The sequence below is a fragment of the Hippoglossus hippoglossus genome, chromosome 1 (assembly GCF_009819705.1).
Source record: "Hippoglossus hippoglossus isolate fHipHip1 chromosome 1, fHipHip1.pri, whole genome shotgun sequence".
In the NCBI taxonomy this organism is placed as follows: domain Eukaryota; kingdom Metazoa; phylum Chordata; class Actinopteri; order Pleuronectiformes; family Pleuronectidae; genus Hippoglossus; species Hippoglossus hippoglossus.
Window position 1 is genome coordinate 3,805,572 of NC_047151.1, and position 15,557 is coordinate 3,821,128.

Below are 15,557 nucleotides of genomic sequence, written 5' to 3' on the forward strand. Positions count from 1 at the left end.
AGCCAGAGTTTTTCAGAGAGTGGTTTTTGATTTAGTTTAAGGCTCCAAAGATTGAAGCACTGGGTCAATTTGTCTTGATGGCCTTCATTTTAACACCGACCAGTTGCTGCTGGAAGTCTTTTGATCTAAACTCTGCTGACCCTTGAGATTGTGTACAGATGCTGTCCTGAATGAATTGAAGCCACTAACTTTATTTTTTTCCCCCTCTGCCGATTCATCCTCCACAAATACAGTAGATTTATTTTTCTATGACCCTGACCTTTGAGTTGGTGGCTGTTTGTGCCACAGGGGACTGTGGGTGTGGTGTTCCCAGTGGATGTTAGCCAGAACACCATCTGGACAGGTGATGCCTTTATTCAACAAATAAAGGTATTAATTTTGCAAACTCTGTGAGGTTAGTCCGGGACACCGCTTCACTCTTCTTCTATGCCCGTCTCTCATTACAGTGTTACAATGAGAACTCTGTGTGTTCCTGACCATAGTGAGTCTCTGTCTGGGTGCCTCATTATCCCCTCGCCTGGCACCATTAATACTTGTTTGCCTAGAGAGAGATTGCAGGTGGAAGTTGGGTGGAGCTCGGAGGTCCGAGTATTGACCCGTCACCGGCTGGAGGAAGCAGACGTGTAGTGTTGATCGATGGAGAGGGTCACTGAAAAGTGGGACACCACTATGAGCCTATGAGGCTGCTAGAGGATCTGTCACCGTGGACACTTTCAACTGTGGAATAGGATCAATAGGTTTGCAAATGACACAGATCAATCCCTGATGATTGCTTTGGACAGTGTCCTCTCCCAAAACAGGGATAATGGGAGCTGTTTGTAAGAAATACTCAAGTCAAAGTAGCGATGATTGATCGTCATGCTGCATCTTGTCTGAAGGGCCCATTAAGAAAAAGCCTCAACAGGAAGATAAGATTCATGACTGTGATTCATCTGAGTTGTGGTAATAATAGACAGAAAACATAATGACACAAAGCGAGTTAATCATTTGTTATAATTCGCTGAAACGTCTGCGGTAAGACCTCCGACATCCTCCCTCACAGCCAGCAGCCACAGTCGCCCTCCACACAAGTGCTTTCACAAGAGAATTACATTAGTTTCACAATGTTGCCAAGCACTGTTTGAGTGCCTCTGTTTCGAGATGCTGCCCATCAACATGCCCAGCATCTCAGTTCCAGCAGCACAGAGCATGTATTCACTGATGTTTGGAGTGGCCAAGGCACCAGATGGGAATCTGTGTGGTGGGAGTTGCTGTGTGACTCGGAAGTGTGCCCCAGTTCCACCCCAGATGTGAAAGTGTGTGTCTGTACAAAAGCAGCTGGCTCTTCACATCTTCAAATGCACGCTGTCACTACACACTTATAGTGATGACAAACCTAATCAATAGCTATTTTGTACAAGTCATGAATCAATATATAGAAATGCCAAACATATTATATATATTAATATATATAATACATAATATATATAAATCCCAGATTTAATGGATTCAGCATCTACATCTAACTATCTTATTAATGGTATACTACTGCAAAAACTGTATTCAAATATACTTTAGACATTCAAAAGTGTGTGTGTATGTTATCGGCCACTGTCCATAGTTGGCCAGTTCTAATTGTTCTGGGCCTGTAATGTGTATATTATATTGTAACTGTATTTTACATCTCACTAGCTATTTGCCAGCCCCCTGGCATCCCAGTGCACTGTTGACTCCTTCAGAAGTCAGATTTATGGTTTGCCTTATTCAACGTAACCATCTATGATGGTTCACAAATAAAACAGTCCCTGCATGCAGAGAGCATGTTGACCAGCCAATAGGCTCTTTGATTGTTGTTTAACCAGCTCACATGATCACATAGGTTCTGGCAACAGTCGTCTTTCTATTTGCTCAAATCAAGAAAAAAATGAAGTAACTTAAAACACATTTCAGTTTAAAAGTACACTTTCAAAATGGAAAGGGTTATAAATAATAAAAGAGTACTCTCAGTGCTGTCTGACCAACATTCAATATTTACAGTAGAAATATGGATGGGTTGGCTCATTTATGAATAGACTATATTGAAAGTACGTCAGTTTCTCCCCTTTACCTTCCATTATGGATCCTCCTACGGCTCCACTGATGCAGTTTTTATCTGCAGCCTCTTCACGTGCTTCAACACGACAGAGCAGTATGTATGTTTAAACGCTCTTAACATTTGATTTTACATGTATTGCTATGTTTACTGAATTTTCATTGGGTTATCTTGGATGTGTTCAAATGAAGGACACGTGGGAAGTAGTGTGCAATGTGTGTGTGATCTCTGTGGCTTTCTCTCCTCGTTGCGCCTTCACATTTTGCTTTAGTAACAGTGCATCGTTCCACAGCACAGAGGATTATGTGCGAGTCCTATAACTCTGGGTCCTCTTGTGTAACTTTATTTGTAATTGAGCTGCGATTGCTCTGCCCAGCTGTGTAGCTAAATCTCCAGTGCTGCTGTGTCAGGGGGAGCATTACTGGATGATGCACCCTGTCCATCTGCCTTCTCTGCTAATTATCTGTTTTAGGCACAGTAGGATGTGAGGTAATACGAAGAAGCCACTGGTTATACAATCTAAAACCAGCTAAGGCAACATTCTGTCTTTTTCAAAAAGACGAACAAAATATCAAAGTAAAGAATCACTGACTGCATCATGAACTAAAAGAGAACACACTGCATGGTACAAAGTGTTCCTAAAAATCTCCATGCATGTCATCCCAGGACGTCAGGACATGATGTGAGTTTAAAAGTATTTTTAAACTGCTGTTTGAAAACATTCTTCACTGTGTGACTTACCCTGCAATACAACTATCACATCGCTACCATCTTGTCAGGGAAAGCACACGGTACAAGTTTCACCTCTTTGGTCACAGACTGCCTCTCGATTTATAAAACATGAAAAAAAAATCACAAAAACGAAATGCACTAAAGAGTATTTCAGTATTTGCTTTAGATTTCTCTTTTATATTATTCTTAACCTATTATAAGTCAGTCTTTTTTTTACAAGCAGGGAAAATAAAACATTCCCTGTACAGAGCATTGTTTCAGTATATAGGGGAACTTGATTGATTGACATTGTACCACTTGAACCTACCATGAAATGTGAACAAAAAACACCCTGACACATGCAGTACATCTGCCAGCAGGATGAAGCAGGTTCAACTGCATTTAATATGTCAAACATGGCATTTCCCAGTCACATCTCTACCATTGGCAACGAAACAGCCACATCATGTTCCGAACATGAAATATTGCAGTTGCTCTGTCAATTTATAATGTATTAATCTATAAAATAACGTAAATAGTGTAAAGAAACTCAGCTATTTATTCAGATGCACACTTACGCCAAGAGTTTAGGCTTGGCCCATAGACTGTATATGAGGATAAACAACATGACTGCTCCTGTCTTTTCTCAAAGATGGTTTCTGTCATTTTAAGTAGTTCTTATCACACAGATGTGTTTTCAAATGTTCATTGTTCTGTCAGTTTGGATTTAATTCGTTATTTGATGAGTGTGATGGGACCTCGCTTCCGTGGCTCCATCCCTCGATGGCTACTGAGAAAACTCTGGGGATTTGTAGTCCATCTTTATAGTTTATGGCTTGGCCAGGGACATTAGTGTGACGCAGCTGGCTGAAGCTGTGGCAGCAGTTGGGCTTCACTTTAACAACCCTTGTGTTTATAGTTTGCTCACTACAATCAGGGGTAGTCTTCTGGGTTTTTTTCAGAGTCAGAGGGTGTCACTGAGGTCACTGAGGCTAAAGATCACCGAAAAATGAAAATTCACTCATTATCTACTCACCACTATGCCGGTGGAGGGGTGGGTGAAGTGTTTGAGTCCACAAAACGATTTTGGAGTTTCAGGGGTAAACAGCGTTGCAGCCAAATCCAATAAAATTTAAATATGAAAGCAACAGAAAAAATAGATAAAATGCCTCCGTACTGCTCGTTTGGTGTCATCCAAGTGTCCTGAAGCCCCAAAATTCGAATTTGGTTCGAAACGCCGTCTTTTACACCGTGTTTTAAGCCTTTTCATAAACATCACCTGCAAGCATCCACTTCTTTTTCTTTTTAAATAACAGAGATGATTTCCCTAACCCTTTTATTTAAGCATTAGTTATTATAGGTACATATTTGGCTTTTTCCATTGCAGTTTTCTCTGTAAACCCAGCATAATTTCAAAATGTGTACAGTGTGAAATGTGAAAAATGTACAGTTAGTGTTTAGGTTGAAAATACATATACTATGAGTCAGCTCTGCTCTCTAATGACCAGTGCTGCTGCTGCTGCTGCTTCTGGGCACGGCAGCGGTTTCTGATCCAACAAGAGCCTCTATCCTCAATGTGAAAAAATCTATAAAGCCTCATGTTTGTGTCCTTCTCATTGAAACACATAAATCTGTAGTGATGCCCCCGGGCAGCCAGGAGCAAATGAAACTCACCAATGCCAAACTCTCCCTGCAGTCCTCTGCACTGACGTCAGCACATGTCAGGGGAGTAAACTCATCCGGCAATATTGAGGGAACTGAAGGAATGTTACCCACTCAGTTTTCAGTTTATTAGATACACCTAGCTGAAAGGAAAACTGTCTAATCCAACAGCTTTTCGTGAAGGTTATAATGTTGCGTTTTTATTGAAACTGGTTTAGGGAGGTGTTGATAAAACTTAATATCGTTTGGAGACTACTGTTGAACTGTATTGCATTTTACAGACAGATGATTCTGTTATTTAGCCTGCATTAGTTTTGCCTATATAGGTGTACCCAATAAACTGCCAACTGCATGCAATGTATAAAACTAATCTGTACATGATTACTGAAAACAAACAGAGGTTCATGAGTCCAGCCTGCGTGTACACAAAAGATAAAGACAGTGAAACGTTACATTTAAATGTAGGTTTTTCTGCTGTATGAAGAGGGAAAACTGTAACTGGAAGTATTGGAAATCAACAAGATGCCTGACATGAGTTCAATTTGCCGTCTCTTCCACCCGTCATTGGGCTGCAGAGAACTTGCTTTTCAGGCTTTTTCCTTAATCCAAACAGGATGCCATTGAAAATGTGTGATATTTACGTTACAGCATATTTCTTTGTTTCTTTTAACAGAGCCTCAAGAGTGTCAAAATCCCTGTGAAACTCTTTTCGTTATGTGGAGCAGATCAGACCCTGCTGCATTATTTTATATGCTGTGTGTGTTGCTGTGTTATCGAAACAGTGTGATTTGCACGTTAAAAATCCTCCCACATCAACAAATGAACCCACCAAGCTTTCATCCAAACACCTCATTGTGTCAATCGGCAGACGTCAGGAAAATCCTTGCTCCCGCTTTGCAAGTTCATTTGCACTCGTCTAATCTCCCAAACACATTCTGCCCGTTCGGCTCTCTCTTTCAGTGCCTCTTGCAGACAGCGATGCATCGCTGTAATAGGGAAGGGGACTCACACTCAATGTTCTCCCACCCCTGCCACTGCTTCTTGACAAAGTACACTGTGCATCCCTGGCTCAGCCTTTCTAAGAGTGCATTATGGTAATTGTTCTGTCGTCTTTGGTCTCGTAGCGTCTCTCTCTGAGCTTTACAGTCACACTCATTTCCCTGCTCACTGTCGGCACAGTGTCTCTTTACACACAGCAGCTGATAGCTTGTGTCGAACAACAGTACAACAAGTAACAACAGTCTAACAGTGTGTAGCACATGCTTTAAATATGCACCTCCCCCATGTAAAGCCTCTGAAATGTGCTGAGTACACTGACAGGGCCTGTCGCTGTTTGAATACACCGACACCATGGCAGGCTGAATGTGTAGAATGCATTAAGATGTGCAAAGCATGACTGACTGTGTGTTGGAATGTGAAAGCGTGACCTCAAAAGAAAGGTCAGAGGTCATGAGGTAATGGCCTCAGGTCACTGTCACCATAAAAGGAGGCAGACAGTCGACCGTGGATATTTATGTTGAGGCCATTGGTGATGATGGTTTTATAGTTGCTGTTTTACTCAGCTCTTTGCACCTGGAGATGACTTGTGATCGCTGCGATGCTAAAAAGAAGAACAAACTGAACAAAAATCTGATCTTGTAGCTAGATCTACTAGAGTGTACCTTTGAGTATAAGAGCTGTTCAGTAATCTAATAATACAACAATATAGATCCTGGACATGTCAAAAACAAAACCATCAACAAAAGGAAACACAGATACACAGGAGGTTCTTTTATAAGATAATTGGCTTTAGGTACATCTGTGTAGCCTCATCTCATTTTCAAGCTTCCAAGAACAACACAAAGTGACAGTGACAGCACCCCCCATCACCAGACCATGAACTCTGACCTGTATCCACTGACATGGTCTAACATTAAATCTGTGGCCCACTTTCATACTACATCTATTTTGACCAGGTTGTAGGCACATCATCTACAGTTTGACTCCCAGCCTTGTTGCATGTCATACAAAGGGAAAACTCTGTCCTCGTCTCCTGTCTCTCTCTCTCTACACTGCTGCACCATTAAAAAAAAAGCTAGTTTTCAATTGATCATCAGAAAGTAAGTCAACATAATTTTTTGATAATCAACTCATTGTTGAAGTTGTTCATCAACGAAGACATTTTCTGTTTTCAGATTCTGAAATATGAAAATTTGCACACAAAGGAAACATATACCAGACAAGTTGTACATTCCATGACTGTAATGGAGGAACCAGGGGCAAATCACATAATGGCCACTTGCTGTTAAATGTCCATAAGTAATGAAAATGTAAAATATTAGTTTTCATATTCAAGACCCTGTGTTATTTTGCCCAGAGCATTATACAGTATATATTTTTTTTCTGTTTTACAAATAACCCGAGAGAAGGTTTCTCACAGTTCCTGAGCCAACCTGCAAGATTCACACATGACACATACATCTTGTTATCCTCTGTTTGTACTGTGTGCTAAACTGCATTGATTACTTTAATACTATCTGGCAAAACAGATAACAGAACTGTAAATTATTTGTTTGTAATTTAGAGGTGAGACACAGCTTAGCTGAAAGCCCAGATAAAATACCACGGTGGTGTACAGGGAAAATAAAACCTAATGTTGAGTCAGCAACACAGTGGTTGAATCAGGTGTGGAAGCAGAATTTAGTTTCAGGACCATGGACAGCTTCAGAGGACACATCCACATGTCATAGGAGACAAAGCTTCTTCTGTAGTCTTCTGGAACCCAGTCCGTTCTGATGATAGCAGCCTCATATCAGTATCATGTGCAGTTCATAGCTGTTTTTAATGACGTGCTCGTTTTTTCGTCTCTTTGCGGCTGTCTTGCGGCTGCTGTGTTTTTGCATCTCTTTATGGTCTTTTGTGTCAATTTACATCACACTTTTTGTTCCTCTTCATGATTGTTTTATTGTCTTCTGTGTCGTGTGTCTTTATGGTCATTTAATTGACTTTCTATTAAGGAATGTCAAGAGTCACACTAACAAGCCAACTAACTATCCCCTTCTGACTCTTGCACGTTCCACCAGGGGCCTGTGCCATCCCCCACCCCTCAGCCTCCACTAATGAAGAGGATCCCAGTGTGCGCTGCACAGTCTGGATCTATGGACATTAGTTATTAGTCTTGCAACTCGTTTTTCAAACAAATCAATTAAAATATGCAAATGTGCACAGCACTTAGCACTCAGTGGTGCTGGTTCTCTTTCTGTTTGTATGTGAGTGGAGGAAGGGGGACGGTGCATTTGAAAGACATGAGTGGGTGAGTGGGCGGAAGGACTGTGTGTGTGTGTGTGTGTGTGTGTGTGTGTGTGTGTGTGTGTGTGTGTGTGTGTGTGTGTGTGTGTGTGTGTGTGTGTGTGTGTGTGTGTGTGTGTGTGTGTGTGTGTGTGTGTGTGTGTGTGTGTGTGTGTGTGTGTGCGTGCCCGTGCGCGCCCGTGCGCACAGTTGTGTGTGTTTGGTACAGCGTGTGTGTGTCAGCTTTATTTTCACAGATTGAACACTGTGAGACTCTCCAGATAAAATCTGTGTACTCTGGATTGGAGGGCATCCTGACACACAGTGACCGAGACCGGCCTGTAACACTAGTTTGTGGAATTAATTAGTGAACTTTGCTGAGAGCTTGATGTTGCTGTCAGTGCTTTTCAGTACTTGTGTGCTCCCTTTTAAAGTAAATATATTCAAAATGGAATCTCGTGTTGGGCTGTGGATGAAGGGAGTTGATTGTCACTGTGTAATTTTCGGTCTGACAACCTTGTAAGTGCGAGAGGCGTAGGTGTGCCGGTGACAAGGAGCTTGCTTTTCAGCTGACAGCATCACAATGCTTGTCTCTAGATGTTTTTCCTCCAATCAAAACGACATTATTCAAATCTTTGGAAATGTCAACAGAGCAAACCTCAAACTTTAACTTTGAATTCCCTCTTAACCCCCAGCAGCTCTGTGTAGGCGTCGGGATATAATGACATAACCATCCTGGCGGCTGTGGAAAATGTTGACCTCCGTTTGGGCTCTCTGGATGTCAGAGAGGGTCCGACTGGGGTCAGAGCAGCACAGTCCTGTGCTGTACTGAAGGCTATGGGACAGTGACCCACTCTGCACACCCACCATTTTCACACAGGCACCATTCAAACACGGGACATACTACTGAGTTTGTAGTATTTTCAAGTTTGAAAGACCTCCTTTCAACTCTGTGACAATCTGGGGTCATGGTTAGGTCAGCACTGAGGGGCTGATAGTAAGGAGTCCCCTGTCTCTACTTCTTTACAGCTGTGCAGACGGACAAACTGTATCATGAAGAGCAAGAAGAAAAGTGTTATATCGAGTCAAACCTCCATAGAAATGAGAAATAAAGCATATATAAGACATCATATTCTGTATCTGCATAAAGTTCTGTTCCATTGTGATGACGTTATTGATAAAGTGAACGTTTTTTTTTACCCACAAAGAGCCCTAAAGGTTAGAGCTTGTCAAAAGGTCTCCAGATTGGATTAGGATTGGGTAACTCTGCAAACATGAAGCGGGTTGTGTCTGCTCACTGTATCCTCTCCCTGGACGGCAGTTTAAAGAAAGTACAAACACACACACACACACACACACACACACAGCCCGTCGAGCAGTCGTTGTCCAGCAGGTTAAAGAGGAGCTCCGAGATGAAAAAACACAGATGTGCTCTCGCCGTTTAGCATCGAGAGCCACCATAACTCTGAACCCCATGTTCATATTTCAGACAGCGATGTGTTTCTGGAAGATTAATGTGATGGAAACAAAACAGTAAAACACATGTTAGGGTAATGGCTTCAGTTTCCCTGTGGAGGCAGCGCCAGTCAGAGTGTGGAAATGGTCGGATGTTGCTTGTTTTCCAATAGCCACAGTTTCATTGCTTGTTTCTTGCAAATCATTTTGCACAAACAAGCATGAATAACTTGATATCTCAGGAAATTGAATAATAGCTGGGCTCATGGTTCACTGCAGAGAGGAAATACGTTCTGCGACTGTGCTGCCAGGTTGTTCATGTACTGGTTTTCCTTCTTTGCCAAAACGGGTTCAAGAGTTTGTCATAGAGGAAAATGCAGAGGATGATTCCGCTGTCCTGTTCAGTTCTCAGATCAACAAACCAGCGGAAATTATGTTTCGACCGATTCCAACGTCAGATCATTGATATCCTCCCGTTTGATGCCAGTTGTGTGTATGTGTTTTGTTAACTGTTCTGCATTTTTTTTATTTGTCCAGGTTCGTCTTGGTCTTCAGCTGTCTGGTGCTCTCTGTTTTCTCAACCATCCCAGCTCATCAGGACTTTTCCTCCTACTGTCTCCTCATCCTGGTAAGATACTGGACAAGCATCAGAGCAAAAATTACTTTTTTTGTCCTTAGTTTTGCCTTATCCCCATGTTTATTTGATCACCATTATTGTATGTATACGAGAGTGCTGGTTGAAATTGCAGAACAGAAATCGTTTAGAAACTGTTTCTATCACATTATCTTTATACTGACAAGATATTTGTTCAGCTGGTCAGGACACATAAGCCTTATCCCCATTGGAGTTCTTGGGACCTCAGGAGTCAGGACAAAAGAATAAAAACAATTCTACTTAGTTTGGTGTGGAACCAAAATACCAGGCGTGAAAGGTGCCCCAGACCAACGGACCAAAATGTAGTCTGATCCAGAGAGGGGGTCTCAACCTGAATCAAAGCGTTTACATTTGGACAGTTCAGACTTTTGGACCAATTCTGGGAAGTTTAGACAGCATTAAACAATAGAAGGAGAAGAAGAAGTGGGAGCAGCTCACAGGATTGCCTGTTGTCTTTGCCACTGATGATATATTGATTGAACGACGAGGACGTTGACGTTACTGGTAGTAATACCATAACGATATTACAGTGGCAATGAAATGAACAAAATTAACCTGTTCATTCATCTTCTCCCTTCAGATGAAAAAAAAAAAGCATCCTATTAAAAAATGCTAGCAAATTCAAAACCCAAACACTGTGACGTCCAACACACAGTCTACAAACCAAAGAGTCAATGTCAGGCACAGAGTTAGCAGCGTATGCAGGGGATGACATGACATCATACAAAAGTCTTCAGTGCACTCCCTAAATTACAATGTGAAACCAAAATTACCCGGATCAAATCTAAACAATGTAACAGATTCTTAAAGATCAGTGAAGTTACTTGTTTTTCTTATACCTTCTGTTCTATTGACATGAAACTGTGCTGCCTTCAGAAAGACCGTCAGGAAAGACAGAAAGAGCTCCCACTGGGCACAAGATCAAACATGCTCTTAAAGTATGACTCAGCATGTTTTTGAAAAGCCTCTACCTGAAAGAAAAGAGGTCACTATTTGTACAGTCAAGCATTTACTGCTCATGAAGCTGCAGCGACCATCTCAATAATCATTTCACGGTGCTCAATGCATCTGTGTTTTTATCTAAAGGAATCTGAATCTGTGACTGTCTGTTTTGCCTATTTTCAGGTACAGTACTTTGTCAACCTGGTGACAAGTTAAATGACACACACATTAATCATAACATGTGATGATGTATTCACTGACTCATCCATTATGCCTGAAAATGAGTTACTGTTGTTGTCTGTGTCCGTGTAAACAGGAGTTTGTGATGATTGTGGTGTTTGGGTTGGAGTACATAGTCCGGATTTGGTCATCAGGATGCTGCTGTCGCTACAGAGGCTGGCAGGGACGACTGCGCTTCGCCAGAAAGCCATTTTGTGTGATAGGTGAGTTGTTGGAGCATGATTTCCCTTGTTGAGTCCCTTGTGGTGATCTCAGACACCTCTCTGTTGCCCTCAACTTGCCCCCTAGTGGCCCGAAGTTCCCTTCTCTCTGAACACAATCTGATGTGAGATGTAAGCATGGTTCCACTGCACGACATTGACATGTGTTTGTTTGTGTCATTTTCGGGTTGTGGTCAAGAGTCAAGAGAATTTACGTGATGAGCTTGCCATAAACTGCCTGTTATTCTTTCCACTGTTTAGACATGGATCTCTCTGCTGCCTCTTGGAAAGTTACAGTAGGGTGCTCGAGGGAGGGAGCGCAGGGCTCGGAGGTCAGGCAGGGTGCCATGAGCTCCTGTCGTCACACTTTGTTTGCGGGTGCTGTTGTTTGCCAGCGCTGAGGGAATGTGGGCAGAACAAAGGGGGGGAAATAACGTCAGAGAGTGTGAAACAATCAGAGAGACGATGGGATGAAGTGAGAAAAGGAACTGAACTCAGAGCACCTGAGCAGAAGAGAGACAGAGGGAGGTGATGCAGGTTCACATGATGATCTGTCCCATCATGCGTTTGTGGCTTTGACAGATAAACCTAATTAACACATTTGGTTTAATTCATGAATTAGGTCTATTTAACATTTATTTTTCTGTGTTCTCACCTCCCTAGAGAGAGAAACTGTGTAATTTTGCTGTTATTGTCTCTTTTTGAAATATTGGGTTTGATTTTTAGCTATAATTCTATTCTATGACATTTGAAGGACACTGCACATCAAGAAATTACAACCAAGCAAAAACAGTTCTTGTTTTGACATGCCCTGATGACAGATGTGATCTTTACTTGAACTTCAAGCTTGAAGACTCATTCCCCCAGATCAAGACATTGTAAAAACTTAATTTATTTCCATAATACCTCCAAATAAAACAGCATCCTCTGCCTCGTGTACGTGCAACAGAATAATATCCAGTCCACTCACCAGATTTGTCTGAGCTCTAAACTGCATCTCATGGTCTTCATCACCCAATGGAGGAGTCAGACCAGCGCTGGATTAGCTCCAAATGTGGCTCAGCCGCCTGAATCAGTGTCATTCACTGATGAAGTCCATGAGGTGTGGGTGAAAGCTCAGACGAAGCCAATAAGGGGAATTTGAGTTAAATCTTTTGTTCATTTTGTCCATTATTTTGTCAGACAATAATGTTCTAGTTCTCTTCACATTGACAACCTTATTACTTAAAACTTTGATATATCTAAAACATGATCCTTAATGACCAACTTGCCTGGTTTAACTGTAAAATATCTAAATATTTATTATGTTCTTCTGTTGCAGCTGCCTTTGGCACAAACGATGTGTGAATTTTAAATTTTCATATTTCTTGCTGGTAGATATACCAAATTCAGTTAAAAAGTATATTGATGGCAGTGGGTATTCTCAGTTATTTTTAAAACTTGGCTGGAGTGGTCTGGGTTATGTTACTGACAAAGTACTGCTCTCCAAAGGAAACTATTTCCTGCTTAAAGTAAATTAAGAAAAGAAACTTGTTCTACCAAAATATGACATCAGCGGTGTGACCTGCTGCTATGTTGGTCTGTGCCACTGTGTCCTCTGAGTTTCTGAGGCTCTGTGTGTTTCTGCTCGTTAATGTTTCACTGTAGTGTCTTATCCTAAAGGGAGTCATACTGTACATATCTGAGTCCATGAGTGAAAGGAATTAAGTCTGGATCTTAAAACGGATGTGTGACTGCTGAATGCAGGTTGTTTGTCCACTGGAGTCATTTAAATGAAAACCCTCCCTTGTGGACAGAGAGGGAGATACACGGGCAATGACAATGACTTCTGCTGCATTCAATTCCCATCATTCATTCAGACCTGTCCTTAACAAATGGGTTTGTAGATGTGGTGAGGTTGTGGATGGACTGTGATATTACACATTTTCTTCTAATAGGTTTGTTTGATTTCCCCGTTGGGTTCTTCCACTAGAAAGTTTGCCTGCACAGAACAGACCATTTGCATTTCATGCTGCAAATGAGCTTACATCTCAAATCCTCTACATTCAAGGGAAAGCTGCTTTGAGTTTGTATTGTATTTTGTAGCTGTTACTTTTTTACTTGAACATTTTTGCCAAAATAAATGAAGTTCCCTACAGAAATGATGGCACTGTATGTCAGGAGGCAGCTCGGGAAATCAGTACAGCACCTGCAATGAAAGTCCATTGATCTGGAAACAAGTAATTCGATGTTTGGGCTATTTTTAATTAGCTCCCAGCAGAGTTATTTCCTTGTTTCTTATTACTTTACTCACTGTATCTCACAGTAAAATTCTCATATGTCAAAATATTGAATTCCTAATTGTGTTACTTCCTCTTGTTGTTATAAGCAGAACTTGTGCTCAGAAATGTGCAGTTTGCACTTTCCTCATAAGAGCAGTGGATTTCTAGCTCACATGACATTGGGCATTAAACAAGACAAGACTCATTACGAAGGTTAAACAAAAGGTTTTCACTGTAAGTGAAACCTAATGTTGAAGATCAGTTATCTTATCATGAACAGTATCCTCCCAGCCTGTGTTGTATCAAGTTTTGGCTGTAGAGGAACTTTCCAAAGTACAAGAAGAAAAGCCTGATGATGCGGTCAGAATTATCCCAGCTTGAAAACTCAATTTTTTTTTTACTGCTAAACCTGAGTTAAAAACTTAAGATGTGTTTCATTTTAAAGTCATGGACATTAACCAAGGTTCAAGGTTCTAACTGAGTGGTCACAGGCCACAATGGATTTCTCTCCACATTCATCTCAGTGAGAAACTGATTGTGACGTGTTTATTCTTATTTGCAAACTCATGCACTTCTCACAGGAAAAAAATCAAACCTGCAGAAAAGGAGAAATGCTGATTCCCTGACTGCAAGGACAAAAAAAAAAATATTAATCCTCATCATCATCACCATCACCACGTTTGTATAGAAGCTGTCTAGTCCTTGCTTATTCCTGTTTCTAAACACTGCTTATTAATTATATATAGTACAAGAGTGTCTCACTGCACTTTAATAAAGAAACAATATCGAGTTGCATTGTGGGGAAATTCTGGATTTCATTTTTTCTGAAACACCTCAGACTTGTCACCCTCTGCTGCACTGATTTCTATTTTATATGTTTCCATGGCTGAATAAGCAGAAACAGTTGCACCCTCAACGACTTGTTGGGCTGCGCAGGTTAACTCACATGGTTACCCACGGCGACCACCATCAAAGCGAGTGAACCCTGCTCCAGCCCTGCAGGTTCCCGGGACACTTCCATCCCCTGGGTGTCATTAATGTATTTTTCATGGTGCTGCTGCTGCCTTTTCCCCCTTTTCCCTCTCTGCACTGTGGGTCAACTGGTACATGATTTATAGCCGGAGTCACCAGCCACACCTCGGTCAGCACTTTCTCTCAGAAGCACGACTCGGGGACAGGGTTTCACATGGCCAATGAAAGATCTGTTTGTGAGCAGAGCAAAGGCGGGAGCTTGTCCGTGTTCTTTGTGGGTTTAATGTTATTCATTTGTTCAGTGTAGTTTTTCGTGTGAACTTCTTCTGAACAAGTCTAATCTGTGTGCGTGTGGGCGCCTGCCTGGCCCTGTTGATGTTTGCCTATGTGTTTGCAGAACTAATACAGTTTGTCTGCACTTGTGCGCCATGTTCTTATGAGAGATTGAAGAGGAACTCATCTGAAACCCACAAACCATTCCCCTCAGTGTTATGCTGTGGGATCTTGATCATTTCTGATATATATATAATACCCTGTGTGTGGAAAAAATATTCTCGAGGGAGCAGTGCTTCAATTACATCTCCCCCACTGTCCTGTTTGTGTCTGCAGCAGATCGATGTTGTAGCCAGGCGGCTCACAGTGGATATAGGAGGAGGACACAGTGCATTATTGTACTGTTGATGCCCACAGCAGATTATGTCAGCTCCAGTATTACAGAGCCTTTGTCGGGATGGTTTGCCACAGTGAGGGGTGACAGCAGTGAGCTGCTCTTATTGCAGCAGTATTAAGCCACTTCCACATATTCTGACCCCAAGGACTGAACCATGCTGTTTGTTTAAAGACCAGTGGCCACATTATTAACTAGAATTACACTCAGTGGAGAGTTTAACTCCATCAAGGCACAACAGTACTCTGAAATTAAAACAAGCCTCATAGCTAAAGCCACTTTGCAATTGGTATAGTCACAGGTTTTTGGCCCTATATGCAACCACAGCAGCTGAAAAAAGCCCAAATCCCAATGAATCCAAGTTTAAATCCGCTAGATCCAGATTTTTCCTGACATGAAATTGCACACATTCATCGATACCAACCCCCAAACATAACAGATTGTTTTTAAATCA

At 41.6% G+C, this 15,557-nt stretch overlaps 1 protein-coding gene across 5 annotated transcripts in view; it reads left to right on the plus strand.

Moving 5' to 3' along the window:
* The window catches only part of kcnq5b (potassium voltage-gated channel, KQT-like subfamily, member 5b), a 111,651-nt gene that overhangs the window by 70,656 nt on the left and 25,438 nt on the right, over positions 1 to 15,557 (plus strand). For all 5 annotated transcript variants that reach the window (XM_034581873.1, XM_034581874.1, XM_034581875.1 and 2 more), the window contains exons 2-3: positions 9,704 to 9,794; positions 11,080 to 11,206. In XM_034581873.1, coding sequence (XP_034437764.1) covers positions 9,704 to 9,794; positions 11,080 to 11,206 — 218 coding nt within the window. The remainder of the gene's footprint in view (positions 1 to 9,703; positions 9,795 to 11,079; positions 11,207 to 15,557) is intronic.